Source organism: Anthonomus grandis, chromosome 4 (assembly GCF_022605725.1).
Source record: "Anthonomus grandis grandis chromosome 4, icAntGran1.3, whole genome shotgun sequence".
Lineage (NCBI taxonomy): Eukaryota > Metazoa > Arthropoda > Insecta > Coleoptera > Curculionidae > Anthonomus > Anthonomus grandis.
The window spans coordinates 14,048,171-14,062,957 of record NC_065549.1 but is presented as its reverse complement, the minus strand read 5'-3'; the positions used below and the strand labels follow the sequence as shown (position 1 = coordinate 14,062,957).

The 14,787-nt window shown below is 32.6% G+C and overlaps 3 protein-coding genes and 1 non-coding gene across 8 annotated transcripts in view; all 4 read right to left on the bottom strand.

Moving 5' to 3' along the window:
• Positions 1–4,064, bottom strand: part of LOC126734938 (uncharacterized) — a 94,555-nt gene extending 90,491 nt beyond the window's left edge. For 2 of the 4 annotated variants that reach the window (XM_050438789.1, XM_050438790.1), the window contains exon 1: positions 3,908–4,064. The gene's annotated coding sequence lies outside the window, so the exon portion shown is untranslated. The remainder of the gene's footprint in view (positions 1–3,907) is intronic. The other 2 variants (XM_050438786.1, XM_050438787.1) reach the window with 2 other exon arrangements.
• LOC126734942 (uncharacterized) overlaps positions 1–8,944 on the bottom strand; it is a 93,355-nt gene extending 84,411 nt beyond the window's left edge. Inside the window, exons 1-2 of the mRNA XM_050438797.1 lie at positions 8,670–8,944; positions 4,385–4,570 (exon numbers count right to left, since the gene is read on the bottom strand). The gene's annotated coding sequence lies outside the window, so the exon portion shown is untranslated. The remainder of the gene's footprint in view (positions 1–4,384; positions 4,571–8,669) is intronic.
• Positions 1,355–1,461, bottom strand: LOC126735796 (U6 spliceosomal RNA). The gene has a single exon (XR_007660513.1). It is a non-coding gene; the product is annotated as a U6 spliceosomal RNA (small nuclear RNA).
• Positions 8,945–9,236: 292 nt separating the features above from the next.
• The window catches only part of LOC126734946 (uncharacterized), a 127,799-nt gene continuing 122,248 nt past the window's right edge, over positions 9,237–14,787 (bottom strand). For both annotated transcript variants that reach the window (XM_050438804.1, XM_050438805.1), the window contains one exon: positions 9,237–9,732. In XM_050438804.1, the coding sequence (XP_050294761.1) occupies positions 9,427–9,732 (306 nt within the window). In that variant the 3' untranslated portion in view covers positions 9,237–9,426. The remainder of the gene's footprint in view (positions 9,733–14,787) is intronic.

The following is a 14,787-nucleotide window of genomic DNA, read 5'->3' as shown; positions in this document are numbered from 1 at the left end:
AAAGTTTAAGTAAAGTTTTATTTCATTTATTTTGAATGTTCAATTATTAACTTAGCTTAGAGTAGCGGCGTAAATTTGACTATGTACTAAAAAAACACCCCTATTGAACCAATAATCTAGCAGGTATGTTACCATCTTAAAATCTAGATTAGATATGCCAACTTTTGAAATCGCTTGCCAAATAGTGAAGTGAACTTTATTTTTCAAGACAGTTAGGTAAAGTTGGGAAACGATGGTCAAAAGACAAAATTTTCAACAGAAGTTAAGTTGATAATTTCTTAAAAATGTGAACAGTTGTGTTTGAATTTAGTTTTGTAATTTATCGAAGGGTTATTCAGAGTTACACTAAAAAAATTGTTAAAAAATTTAAAAATTTTTAATCACGGTACTAAAAAGATTAACAGGGGGTGTCAATTTTGTTCGGTTTTCTATGAATGCCTATAATTTTAAAATTACTCAAGATAGATTTTTTTAAATATTTTTTTTGAATCTGAGCACCTAGTTTATTGTCCGTTGTCGGCTTATCGTTGATTTTTGGGACACCCTATATATATCAGATCCCGATCAGGTGCAATACCAACTTGGCTGTTTTCTAAGCAGAAAATCAAGGCCGAGAGAAAATCTTTATAGAATGTAAGAGTTATGTGGAGAATTTATAGTTATATTCTTCTAATTGAAGTAAATAAATTTAGTTGGTGAGCTCCAGAACATAACGGTTTCCAGGATAATGAATAGTTGAAACTGGGATTTTATAAAGCAATTCAATAAAAGATAATTCATTCTTCTAAACTACCAAAAAAATAAGAAAAGGATACAAAAATATCTTTTTAGGACCAGATTTTTTTTGGGAATAGGTACATAAAAGATCCTTTTTTTTTCTTTCTGGAATGGCTCTGGGATACTAAATGGTAACTACTAACATCATTTTTTATTTAGGTTTTTAATATTAATAAAATGATTTTTTATTATTTAAAAATTATTTCCATAATTACTTTTATGATCTCTTTGAGAATAAGTTTAATCTTCTCACTCCGTCTATTTTAGATGTATAAATACTTACTATCATAATATTACATTATAGATCATTATATACAGTTTTTTTTTACTTTTAGCTTTGCATTTTCCAGGTATTTTTAGATTTTTTCCGTACACTATTTTTTTCTTTGTTTTTTAATTTTTTTTTTCTTTCAAAGTTATTTTGAAAAACTGAATATAATTATATAAAATTGTGTAAACGTTTAGATTTTCTGTTATGAGAATAGATTTCAAATTAAATGGTCGATCAATTAAATTCTTTACATTATCAAAAACCATAGGAAGATTATTTTTAAGATTTGTGCAATTTAATATTCAAAAAAATGTGAAACGCTTCACGATTTTGCGTGTTATTTTTGCGCAGGGGTTATGCTAATCTTTTCTGTATTATTTCAATTTTAGTATATGTACCGCCGAAGCGAGTAGATAAAAGACCTTAACAGTGAACATATTTTCACATACATGTCTCAGAAGAATATGTATAGTACTAATAACCATAAGGAAATGACGGGAAAAATAGGAAACATTGATCTTTTTGCCGAGAAATTATAAAATTTTGTGCGCAAAGAAGACACTTAAACCTCCAATTTGAATATTTTACGTATCAATAATTGAATTTGAAAATTGTCAATAGGGCAGTTCGAAAATTATCCAACGTATAAGTGCACTTAGCTTAGTTTAATTGTTAATGAAACATGCAAATGGCAAATTCCGTTCGAATTTCAAACCTGACATTTCAAAACTCTGGGGGATTCATATGGAAATAAAATTAGTAAATGCCAGTCATGAATACGTAATGTATTTAAGTAGCTGGGAGCAAAATAGTTTCTAGGAGCTTTAAGTAAATAAATGGAAAAGATTTTATCTTATTAGTTTTACAGAAAACATTATGTGTTTTCGCAATATTATAATATACGGGCTTAAATTGCAATTATACTATATGGATTAAAAACCAAAATATATTAATAACTAGAATTTATAAAGAGCCTAAAACAAAAAAAAACTCTTATAAAATTTAAAAGACCCAATTACTTACCCCCTAAAAAAAATACGTACTTCTCTACCTTAATTTTCAATAAAGTTACTTTCATAAGCTTTATTTTTAAGAAACAAAGAATTTTTGTCTCAAACGGAAACTTTTGTGTTAAAAAAAGTATACCGTCTACAAAACTCATTTAATTCGAAAATCTTAAAGGCAATTAATTTTTTTCTCAATATCCGTAGGTTATCTGATTTCGGTATAAATTAAATAATTTCAAGCCACGGTTTAGATATCAAGCTCTAATTTTATTTAGTAGTTCAACTGGAAATTATTTTTATGTAAATATTTATTGGTTTTGTAATTTAACTTTTTTTTGTTTAGTTTTAAAACCCATTTACAGGCAAATATTCTTACCGTATTAATATTGTCTGGATTCCTTGCAGTTAATCGTCTCTGTGGTGTTTTCTTGTGAGACGTTCTTTAAGCGTGTATTTCACCACGATTAAATACTAGACTATGCCAAACCCAACTATCAAAAAATAACAATAATTTTGTTTGGACTATTGCCTCCGTGATATTTTGAAAATATATCAAAGCTATTTGAAACCCTTTACTTTATGAATTTTGTTTAAACAAATTTTTCTTACAATTGAACATATTTTCTAATTATCTAGTATTTCCGGATTGAATTCCACTGTAGTGATTGTTTGGGTATTTTTTTAACGAATGTTATAAATGATACAGTTAAGGTTATAACTGGATAATTTCAATGTGCTTGGATTATGCAAGGTAAAATATAAATACAAGTCCTAGAACCCATTACAATAATCACCCGAATGAAATGTCTCTGAACCCCATAAACCTAAGAACAGCATCTGAAAGATGTAAATGAAACTAGCTCTAGTAGCCAGAAAGCATAACTTAAGAAACTATGCTGCTTAGAATTTTGAATAGCAAGTAAGCTCCTATAAATAATAAATTGTTTGAGCTTTCCAAATTTTTAATACCTAGAGAATTTAATTGCTTTATTTTCATCATTACATAATAAAGGTCTCAATGAGGAAAATATTAATTAAAGTTTGTCTTCATTCGCAGCCAAACGACAGGTGGTCAATAACTATAATAAATTGAAGACCAGTGCAGACAAGAGAAGCAGCGAACACGTGGCGGTTTAAAGAGAATAGAGAGACACTGGATTAGACCAGCTTAAGACTCAATGGAGCAGTTTAACCGAGGGCTTTGTCTAGCAGTAACTGAGTGATAATGAAATCGAATTTTATAAATAGAGCTTAAAAGAAATTATCATTATTGATGTATTATTTTTAATAATTGTGGTAGTTACAGCTTCGACGTCTTTAATCAACACAGTGTTTAGTCGTATTTGTCAAAGTTTATTTTGTTTTGTATCTAATTCAATTAATGCTTTTCTAGTATTATTTTATTTTTATGATATATTTCATAGTAGTTCTTTGTAAGATTTAAATACATATCAAACTTGGCAAACACAGACTCAGTATGTCATTCGTTAGCAACAGAATCGAGAGGCGGGAAATTTAAATTTATATAGTCAATAAAAATGTCGCTAAAAATGTATACAGTCGGCAACTAAAGTACGTCACACGTGACGTGCATCCAAGTTAATTTGGTATGTGCTATAATTATACCTTACGTCAGACGGTTCGAATATGAACAGATTGAACTAAATTTGTTAAGGCAGGACACAATATAAAAAATAATTTGATTATTTTTTGTAAATATTATTTAAAGATTTGCATCAAAAATCACATTGACTTGATCTGATCAATCAGTTTAGTTTGTCAGATTTATACAAAACTTAAAACAATATAAATTTTAGTTGTAATCGCAAACCAAATGTAATATTGTACTTACCTTAATGTTTTGAAGCCTCTTGTGAGGTTTTTAGTCAGCTTCTGACGTCTTGCACTTACTTTTGTACTGTAGTATAACACTTGTAGTGTAGCTTATGTTTTATATATTCCTAGAATTGCGATTCTGCACTGTCAGTAATAGAAGAGAGTTTTCCTGATACGCGCATTGTCTTGATGTACCATCAGGCGGTGATGCCAAAGTTTCATTTTGTATAAATTTATTTCAAGCTCGATAGAAAAAAAGGTACATTTGTAATTTTTGACCTTAATATACAAAAATAAATTTTTAATATGCAGTTTATGGTAATAAATTATTTTTATTTTTATTGTTTTTTAATCTTCGATTTTATAAATTATAATATTTTTTTTACTTAATAAATATAATAATGTGAAGAATAATGTGCGGATTATTGTGAATGGGGAATTTTTTTTTTATGAAAAAGATATTAAGTATCTGGGAGTGGTTTTAGATGCTTACCTAAAATTCCATGCCCATGCAGATTACGTTATAAGAAAATTCTCGAAAAAAGTAGGATTTCTGACACGAATCAGTAAAAATGTGTCTATGCAAACAAAATTACAGCTATACAACGCCCTTGCACTTCCCCATTTACAATTCTGTTCTGCATTGCTGTTTGGTTTGCCTCACTATAAAGTGGACCAACTGGAAATAATACAAAACAGAGTCATGAGATTAGTATTGAAATGTGATTGTTATACTCCTGTTCCGTCTATGTTAAATGTCCTAAATATGTTATCTGTAAAACAAAGAATTATGTTTAATGTGTACCTGTTTATCTTTGAAATAAAGAACTTCTACTACCCGAAAATATTTGTCAAAAATTAAGAGTATTCGCAGATGTACCGGGTGGCCAACTAAGAATGGACGTCGGCGATATCTCAGGCCCTAATAGTCGTAGCGCCTTGAAAAAACAAAATTTGTAATAAAAGTGGCCAAAAAAAAATGCTGGAAATTATTTTGAAGTTCATTGGTCAACCGCTAGAGGGCGCGACAGCTTCTTTAAATCTTAAAATTGCATTTTTGCCAAAAAACCTCCAATAATGTACACCTCAAAATATTATATTAATATTCTAGGAAGATTTCCTCACAAAAAAGTTTCGACAAAAATTTCTGTCAGTTGTCAAATAAAGTGGTGGGGGGCGTTTTTAGCTTGAATCAAGAAAACAGCTGAAAATCAGCTGTGACTGGACCGATTTTTTTTAAACATATTTTTTTTTAAGTCTATTGTTGCCTTATTTTTTCAACCAAAAAAAAATTCAAATTACTTTTCCTAAAATCCGCTAGAGGGCGTTGACTTGTGACTAACCCTTTCTGACGGATTATTTCAAAAAACTCAAATACAACTATATATATTTTTTTACGTCATTAAAAGCGGGGAAGAAAACCCAAGAAACTGGTGAAAACGGCACTTCGATATCACTTGTTAAACTAAACTTATTAACAAAATAGTGTCCATTCGAAAATAAAAGTGATAAAAATGCCCATAAATTACTATTTGCTTACACAAGCTGAATAAACTCGTATTAACTAAGTATTTTTAAAAAGAAACAAACTCAGTAGTGTTTTAGAAAATCCGAGATATAGAATTGATCGTTATACGTTTATTTATTACAGGGTGTTAACTAAATAAAGTTGACCAAATTGGCCTATTTTGGGAAAACTGTGCATACAGTTTATAGTTGTTCTATAGGAAAGTTTTAAAAATTTGGCACCATACCATACCATAGAAAAGTTAATTAAAGATACAAAAATAAAATAATTTGACACTTTTAACAATTTTGATGATACCGGATGTAGATGAAAACTTGCTTATTTTAAATAGAACACTGTATAATATGTTATTTGATATTTAAATTCTACATACAATTTTAAGAAATCTTAGGTGGTACAATAAATAATATGTTATACACATAATTTATTTAGTGCCTCCCCAAATGTTCAAAATGCATTCCATCATTTTCTATGCACTAAAACATCTTTTGTTCGGTAGACAAAGCTGCAGTCTCTACCTCAGCAAATGAGAGAGTCTGCACGCAATCCCTAATCCGGCCAATCATATTTTGTCGCGTCGTAGGTCTTGTTGCAAAAACAATTTCTTTAACTCGACCCCATAAATAAAAATCCAGGCACGTTAGGTCTGGTGATCTAGCCGGCCATGTAAAGGTACCGCCCCGTCCTATCCATCTACCAGGGTAGGTAGCATCTAAAAACTCCTGAACATTTCGGGCGAAATGTGCTGGACAGCCACCGTGCTGAAACATCACTCGTTGGCGAATTTCAAGTGGCACATCCTCTAATAAAATTGGCAATTCCTCCCTTAAAAACTGCAAATAATTTGCACCATTTAGTGCGTTGTTAAAAAAAAAATTGGCCGATAATTCGACCTCCTAATATTCCTGCCCAACAATTTAAAGACCAACGGCCTTGATGCTGGACTTCTCGCATACAGTACGGATTTGTTGGTGACCAGTAATGAATATTGTGGAGATTCACGCCTCCATTGCTGTGAAATGTAGCCTCATCTGTCCACAATATGTTTGAAAGCACCTGAGGATCCTTTACAATCATACCCAAAAGCCAGTGACAATGGTCTATCCTTCGGTCAAAATCTTGTGCACTTAATTCTTGATGCAGGACTAAATGATACGGATGAAACCTGGAACAAGATGATGACTGCTGATTCAACAGAATAGACCAATCTGGTGCTTTTCGTGTAAAAATTAATTAATTTTACATTTAAAGCATCATCATCAAAAAATGAACTCTCCTTAGGAAAATTAAGTCTCATCGCGTATAGTGAAGATTAATATCCAAAAGATCGCTTACCTGTACTCCTTAAGAATATTCTGAACAGTAGTTCGATTTACTCCCAGGTCGTGCGCTATTGTTCTAGTACTTAAGTGAGGATTAAACTCGACGTAGGCTAAAACATTTATTATGTTGTCTTCGGTGCGTCCCCTGGGTTATCTCCAAAACACGGGCAGCCGAACGTTTCCAGTCGTTCGCAAACGATGTATGATCCGAAGAAAAACTTTTGCAGTAGGATGGCGTCTATCAGGATACTGATGCGCATACACCCTTGCAGCAACTGTGGCATTTCTCATACATTAAAAATAAGTACCTATTATGTCAAACGCCTCTTCGTTTGTGTAAAGCATTGTTAAACAAAGCAATACGAAAAACAGAGATAAAAAGTTAAGGAACAAAAAACTTGAACAAAACACAAAAAACTGGAACAAAACAGGAAAAACTGGAACAATACGAACAACTGGCACAACACGAAAAACTAGAACAACACGGAAAACTGGAAAAACAAAGTTCACAATACGGCGAATTAACAAGAAAACTATTGGATGTTATTAGCGAGACTTAAAAACGCTTTAACAATCGCAAGAAGAGACGCTAAAATGACATTTAACTGAAATATTTACATATTTTGCTTCCATGGTTACCTGCCACTTTTGTTTCCATAGCCTACTAACTCAACTTTCCTATGCACAGTTTTCCCAAAATAGGCCCATTTGGTCAACTTGGTTTAGTTAACACCCTGTATAAATAAACGTATAACGATCAATCCTGTATGTCGGATTTTCTAAAAGAGTACTATGAGTTTGTTTGTTTAAAAAAATACTTATATAAAAGGAGTTTATTCAGTTTGTCTAAGCAAATAAGAGTTTATCGCCATTTTTGTCATTTTTATTTTCGAATGGACACTTTTTTTTTATAACTTTTGTTTAAGAAATGATATCGAAGTGCCGTTTTCACCAGTTTCTTTGGTTTTCTTCCCCGCTTTTAATGACGTAAAAAAATATATATAGTTGCATTTGAGTTTTTTTAAATAATCCGACAGAAAGGGTTAGTCACAAGTCAACGCCCTCTAGCGGATTTTAGAAAAAGTATTTTGAAATTTTTTTTTGGTTGAAAAAATAAGCCAACAATAGACATAAAAAAAAACATGTTTAAAAAAAAATCGGTCCAATCATAACTGATTTTCAGCTGTTTTCTTTATTCAAGCTAAAATCGCCCCCCACCACTTTATTTGACAACTGACAGAAATTTTTGTAGAAACTTTTTTGTGAGAAAATCTTCCTAGAATATTAATATAATATTTTGAGGTGTACGTTATTGGAGGTTTTTTGGCAAAAATGCAATTTTAAGATTTAAAGAAGCTGTCGCGCCCTCTAGCGGTTGACCAATGAACTTCAAAATAATTTCCAGCATTTTTTTTTGGCCACTTTTATTACAAAATTTTTTTTTTCAAGGGGCTACGACTATTAGGGCCTGAGATATCGCCGACGTCCATTCTTAGTTGGCCACCCGGTACATTAATCCAGTACAAGAAGTCGTACAGATTTTATTCTGGTAGATAGATATCGAACCAGTCAAATGATCATTACTGTTTTATTCATTGATTACTTCTTTACTTTAATAAGCTAACCAATGACATCAAAACGTGTGATAATTTGAACCAGTTCAAGCGGCACCTGAGAGGATTTGTTTTGAATAAATGTTGAAATATTGTGAAATTTATTTTATAGCATCATATAAATTTTAGATATTTCAAAAAACATTAATATTTTTTGATAATTTGCGTGTAATATCCAAAAAAAATCTTGTTAACATGCACATTCAGAAGTTACCTAAGTTCCTGTGAATATATTTTTATGAAAATGTTAATACTGTTGTACTCTTCTTTTGTAGTTTAATTTGATTAGTTAAATTTATTTAGGGTTCTACTTACGTTGAGTTTATTATTTTTACCTATATCCTGTTTGGGCCCCAATTTAGGTTATTTTATTCTAAATCCTGGTAGTTTAAATTTTCTAGAATTTGTCAAATATACAAATTTCTTTGACCATTAGTATTCTCTATAAATAATTGTCGGTCTCTGTCGGCAAAAAAAAGGTAGAAAATTCTAACCATTTCCAAACTATTCCATAGGTCCTTAAAAGGGACCGCGTTTCATGATTTCGATCTTAATTAGTTTTTTCGTTTACTTTGGAAACAATTAAACGACACTCAAGGCGAGTCAGGTGAAACTTTTAACTTTGTCAATAAAAAGAGTGTGTTCCTGACATTAAAGTGTATTAACTGGAGTAAGTGTGTTCTAGAAAAGTAGTATTTTTTAGATCCATGTAATTTAATTTTTTCGTATTTATTGATATACAAAATTGTGTAATTCTGAAAATTATTGAATTTCGAAAAAACTGAGCATTCTACTACTTACCTACGTACATTTATAGATTTTTTCAGAGCGGTAACAAACCAGTTTGAAATAAAACGTGTTCTCTTTAAACAAACACAAGAGCTATGTTAACTTTTATAATATTAATTAATCAGAATTTACATTTATTATTAAGTATTTTAAACAATTCTAGTCACCCTAAACAATATTATACAAAAAAAAAACACATTTTACTGTACACAGTCGACTTTTACTTTTTTTGCCCCATCATCACTAAGAAACTGTATCACAACGCCGTTTCTAACACCGGCCCTCACCCGATTATTGTCCCTCCAATCCCACCCCCTGAATCGATAAGGGGTGATGTGTCAGTACCTTTGATCGGACTCGTTTTGTTATCGTTCCAACATGGCGGTGGTACGACCGTCATTTCCGAACTGTCACCGAACTTAACCGATTTTCTCGGGCCCCTATTGACCACCGCAGGCGGCACGTCTAAATGATTGGTGGGCGAGTGGAGTGGTGTCGCTCTTTCGATAAAAGTCGGAGGTTTTCGGGCGTGTGAACTCAGGTAGCTGGTACCGGTTGGTTGGGTCGTACTGTACTGGATGTTCGGTATCTGGAAAGAAACATAATGGCATTATTTACTAGATATTAATACTAGCCACCTGTTTCAGACAGTGAAAGCAAAAAAATAGTTTATTTTAATTAAAAAGAACAATGATATGTTCTTTTTTTCAGCAATGCGATAGTTATTCAAATAATAGAGAGGTTCCATTTTAAGTTATTTAATCTGAAGAAATACATGTTTTGAAAAATGCAGTGTGGTTCTTAAAAAGGTGTTTTACCGAAATTGTTTAAAAAAAATGTAAGCCTACGTTATTCTTAAAACGAAAAACAACCTTAAAAAATATAATAAATAAAGAAGTTAATAATTCGAAACAATTAATTAAACACTTCATAAGTAGGTTCAACTTGAGCTCCGTGACGTCTGATACACTCGCGAGTACGATGAATTGTGGACTGCTGTAGTCGCTACGACAATCCCGGATTGTTCCTTATCACATCACAATAAATTCAGATTCTCTGTAAAAGTTCCTCCCGAGTATCGACAGGAGTTGAATATTCCAAGATTTTGAGATGACCACCTAGATAAATATTAATAATAATAATAATACTAATAATAATAATAAGCTTTATTTCCAACAGGATACATATACCCAGTTACAGGAAAATCAATTAAATTTATAAATGGACAAGTATGAATGCATGAACTCTATTAGATCCATGTAACTAAACTATAAAAGAATTGCTATATAATAAAAAAAGTAGTGAGTTTGAGAAAATAAATAATAAAAAATCAACACTAAATTAGGCTAAGAATCAAGAATTAATTAAAATCAAAAGAGCAGAAAAAAAATGAGTAAATAAATGTATTCAAACCAAAAACTAAATAACTAGGAACTAAATAATCTAGCCTCCCCCACCGACCATACGTAGGTGACTCAAAATAAGTGACAGATTGTCATGGCGAATGTCACAAGAATCAGCAATAGTGTTAAAGTTTTGACACATAAAGTGAATAGGACTCTGGTACAGAATGTTGGACCTGGCTGTGTCCAAGTTAAAATCTGGACAGTGTCTAGATCCTGGGCATGGTATATGAAAGCAAATCCTTTGCAAAAGAGATGGGCAGTCAATTTTATGGTTAAGTAAGTTAATTAAGAATTTCACCGAATGCATTTCTCTCCTCTCTGCAAGTGACCGTTAAGTATATCTAGAGAGCAGCAGGTTATGGTCAAAACCCCTTGGAGGATAGATTCCATCATCCTTAAATGCCAAACATTTAAGGAATCGCCGTTGGACCGATTCTAATAGGTGAATGTGCTGGTTGTAAATGGGAGACCAAATGAGGAAGCAGTAGTCAAGCCTGGATCTAACAAATGCATAGTAGACAGTTTTGGCACTGGCAGTGTTCGAAAAAAGTTTGCAATTTCTAATAATAAAGCCCAGCATGCGAGTAGCCCTAGACAATTTTTGGTCAAAGGTGACTCCAAGATCCTTAAAACAGGTAGATCTTGCCAGAGACTCTCCATTGACTGAGTAATTAAAGACAGCTGGACTTTTGATTCGAAAGTAGCTGGCCACATTCCACTTGGAAACATTAAGGTTAAGCCTGTTCAAAGTGCACCAATGGTGTGATGTTCTCTTGCAGTTGACCACAATCTGCTATAGAGTCAATCCTATGGAAAAGCTTTAGGTCATCAGCATATGCTAACCGAGAGCAATTGAGGGTGGAGATCAAGTCATTAGCGAAAACGTTAAAGAGAAGGGGGCCTAAGTTAGAGCCCTGTGGAACTCCAGAGGTGGGTGAAATACAAGGAGATCTAAAGCCTTCGAGCACTACAAACTGAGAGCGGTCAACTAAATAGGAGTTAAGGAGCTTTATCAAGCGATCGGAGAATCCAAACTGGCGTTCAAGCTTATTTAATAGGATGAAGTGGTCAATCTGGTCAAAAGCCTTTTGAAAGTCTGTGTAGATAACATCGATTTGACCTCTATCATTAAGTTCTTCAGACACAAACTGAGAAAAGAATGCTAGGTTTGTAGTACAAGATCGACCAGAAACAAAGCCATGTTGATTGTTGGCCAGCATGGACTTAATCTTGGGAAAAATTAATTTATGAAGAGCCAACTCGAATAACTTTGAGAAATTGCACAGAATGGATATAGAGCGGTAATTCTCTATTATTCCAGCATCGCCCTTTTTAAAGATAAGGCAAACTTTGGCTTGCTTCCAGATATTGGGAAAAATACCAGTGTTAAGGATCAGATTAAAAATATGGAGCAGAGGGTCTGTAAGTGCAACAGAGCAGTCCTTAGCTAAAAAACTAGGAACTAGATCTGGGACAGAGGTCATTTTGCTTTTGAGACACTTGCTCGCCGTTATAATGTCGGTAGCCGCGAGCGCAACGACGTCTATGCAAGTTAAGGGAGGTTCAGAAACGACAGGATGATCGCTGGGAAGTGAGTTCGTGTATACACTCCTGAAATATTCTCCAAAAGCGGACACAATGCTGTCAGGCGTATTGTATGATTGGTTAGAAAGGTTCATTGAGCCGGGGATTTGAGACTGATTACGTTTGCTTTGAATAAAAGACCAAAATTCACTCGGATCGGAGGTTATTTTGTTTTCAATACTATGGATCTACGTTTTGTAGGCTTGTGCAGTTAGAGCTTTAATTGTCTTGCGCAAAGATCTGAATATCTCTAGATGATGATTAGACTTAGAAATCTTAAAATCACGAAATGCTCTTTCCTTTTTATATATATTACGAATTATGTCCCCCGAAAACCAGGGAGGGAAACGTCTTTGACGTTTTACCTTCAAGGGTACCGCTCTGGCGAAAGTGTTGTTCAGTATATCATAAAAAACATCACATACAGAGTTGACGTCCTGCTGCACCGTAACAGGCGACCAATCAGTATCTAGCAGCAGCTGATACAAAAGCGGAAAGTTAGCCTTTCTAAAATTAAATTCCTTTATTTCAGCTTTATTAAGGGGTAGGTTATTAAGAGAGGTAAGGCCTGCATGGAATTCAAATGACAGAGAAGGATGGTAGGTGTCCTCCGGGACAAGAGATGCACCGCTATTAAATCCAGAAGATTATTGTAAAGGAACTCCAAGTAAAGTTTTCCATTTAATCATGGTAGTAATACGGATGGCCCAATTAAAAAAATTCCAATGATTCCTGCCCAAATATTAATTGATTAGAACTGATGTTGATGATGAGAAACAACAACGGCATGAAGATTTTCAATAACCCACACATGCGAGTTATGTAAATTCACAATACCATTTTTGATAAAACCTGCTTCATCGATAAAATGAATAATGCTAATGAAGTTTGGATTAGTTCGCTGCTGATCTAATAGCCAGTTCGCGAACTGTATTCAACGAGGAAAATGTTCAGGAGTTAGTTCATGCATTTTTTGTAGATGATATGGGTATATAACAGCTGTTCTTGAAGTATTTAATGTATTATTGTTTTAGGGTATATTAGGTTGATCGGCTATTTTTTTCCCAATATTTATATAAATATATCATATATCATTTACGATTAAAGCATTATTTTGTTTTAAAATATTTAATTAAAAAAAAATGGCGTGAGGAAACCAATTTTAAAAAGATGGAGATATTTAATATACACAAGTAACATTATTGGACTATATTAATCTTAAAATAGTAAAAAATTATTCAGTCAATTATTTCAGAAATTATAAAGTCAACAATTATATCAGTCAATTTATGGGCGGGGATCATTAAAGGCAAATTAGTTGGACTATTCGAGCTACCAGAAAGACTAAACGGTAAAGATTATTATGTATTACTTGGCGTATCTCTAGCAACACGTCAAGGCTTGTTGCTGCAACACTATGGAGCTCCTCCTCACTCTGCCTGAGTAGTATGGCAAAATCCCGATACTACTTTTAGTAATCGATGGATTAAAAGGAGAGGAAGCATCTAGTCTAAGTCCCATAGACTTTTTTCTATAAAGATATTTAAAAGAACTTGTTTTCATTAAGAAAAGCTAGACTAAAGTAGAATTGCGAAGAAAAATAAGGAGTATCAGCTATAGTATCCAAAATAAATTTCTCGAATTGTACCGTATGTACTATTCTTCTCTGACCGGCATCAGTACTTTTTTCCACAAAACTTGCTAAAATTATAATAAAGAAAGTCAATAATATCACCTTAATAAGTAGAATCGCCTACCACTTTCCCTTAGACGTTGGTCAATTCGTTGAAATGTCTTTTGATTTGGAATAGTACGATTAGGAAATCTTTCTTCATACAACCTTTTTGCTTCCAACGCATTGCAAGACACAAGACCATACATAAGATGCATATCTGAATACTCAATAAACGTGAATTCTATATTTCGACTTAATTCAAATTAAATTCACCAAGAAATCCAAAATTCAAAAAATTATGGTTCATTTTATCGATAATGGACAAGAACGCCTTTTTTTTTAGTTTAAGGTTCAAGATATCCATGTTTATTATTTCAGCGTCTTTGTCTATAGAGTGCTAAAATTTAAGCATTGTCCAACCTAGTCCATCCCTGATAAAATAACAAGATAAATGTGTTTTAAGGACTCCGTTTTGAAAAGTTTTTTAGTAGTGTTGATTATGTAAAACTTTTATTAATATATACCAAGTACTTCAAAAGTTATTTAAGAAAAACCGATTTCCAGTGGCGTCTTTAAGGGGGCTGTAATTTTTTTATAAGAAACTTCCATACTATTTTTTTATTTTCTACCTTAATCCGAGAAATTTTCCCATTCTCCCGGAAACCGTGTATATATTTATTTAAAATGTTGTTTTTTTTGGGAAACTAGTAAATATTTCAGAACTGTTTATTCTTGTCACAATCTAAAACTAGGACAAAACTATGATGCAAATATCTCTTGTGTAAGAATATCCATGTTATTAATTTCCTAGGCACTTATATAAAAATTAACGCTTTTTCACATTTCGTGTAAACCCTGTGTTAAAGAAAGCATGAAGGTATACCAAGTCAGTCATTAAAGGATTGCAATAACTCTAAAGTTTAAAAGTTTAAAGGTAGTGCTGACCATTTTTATTCCTCAAATTATAATAACCCTGATG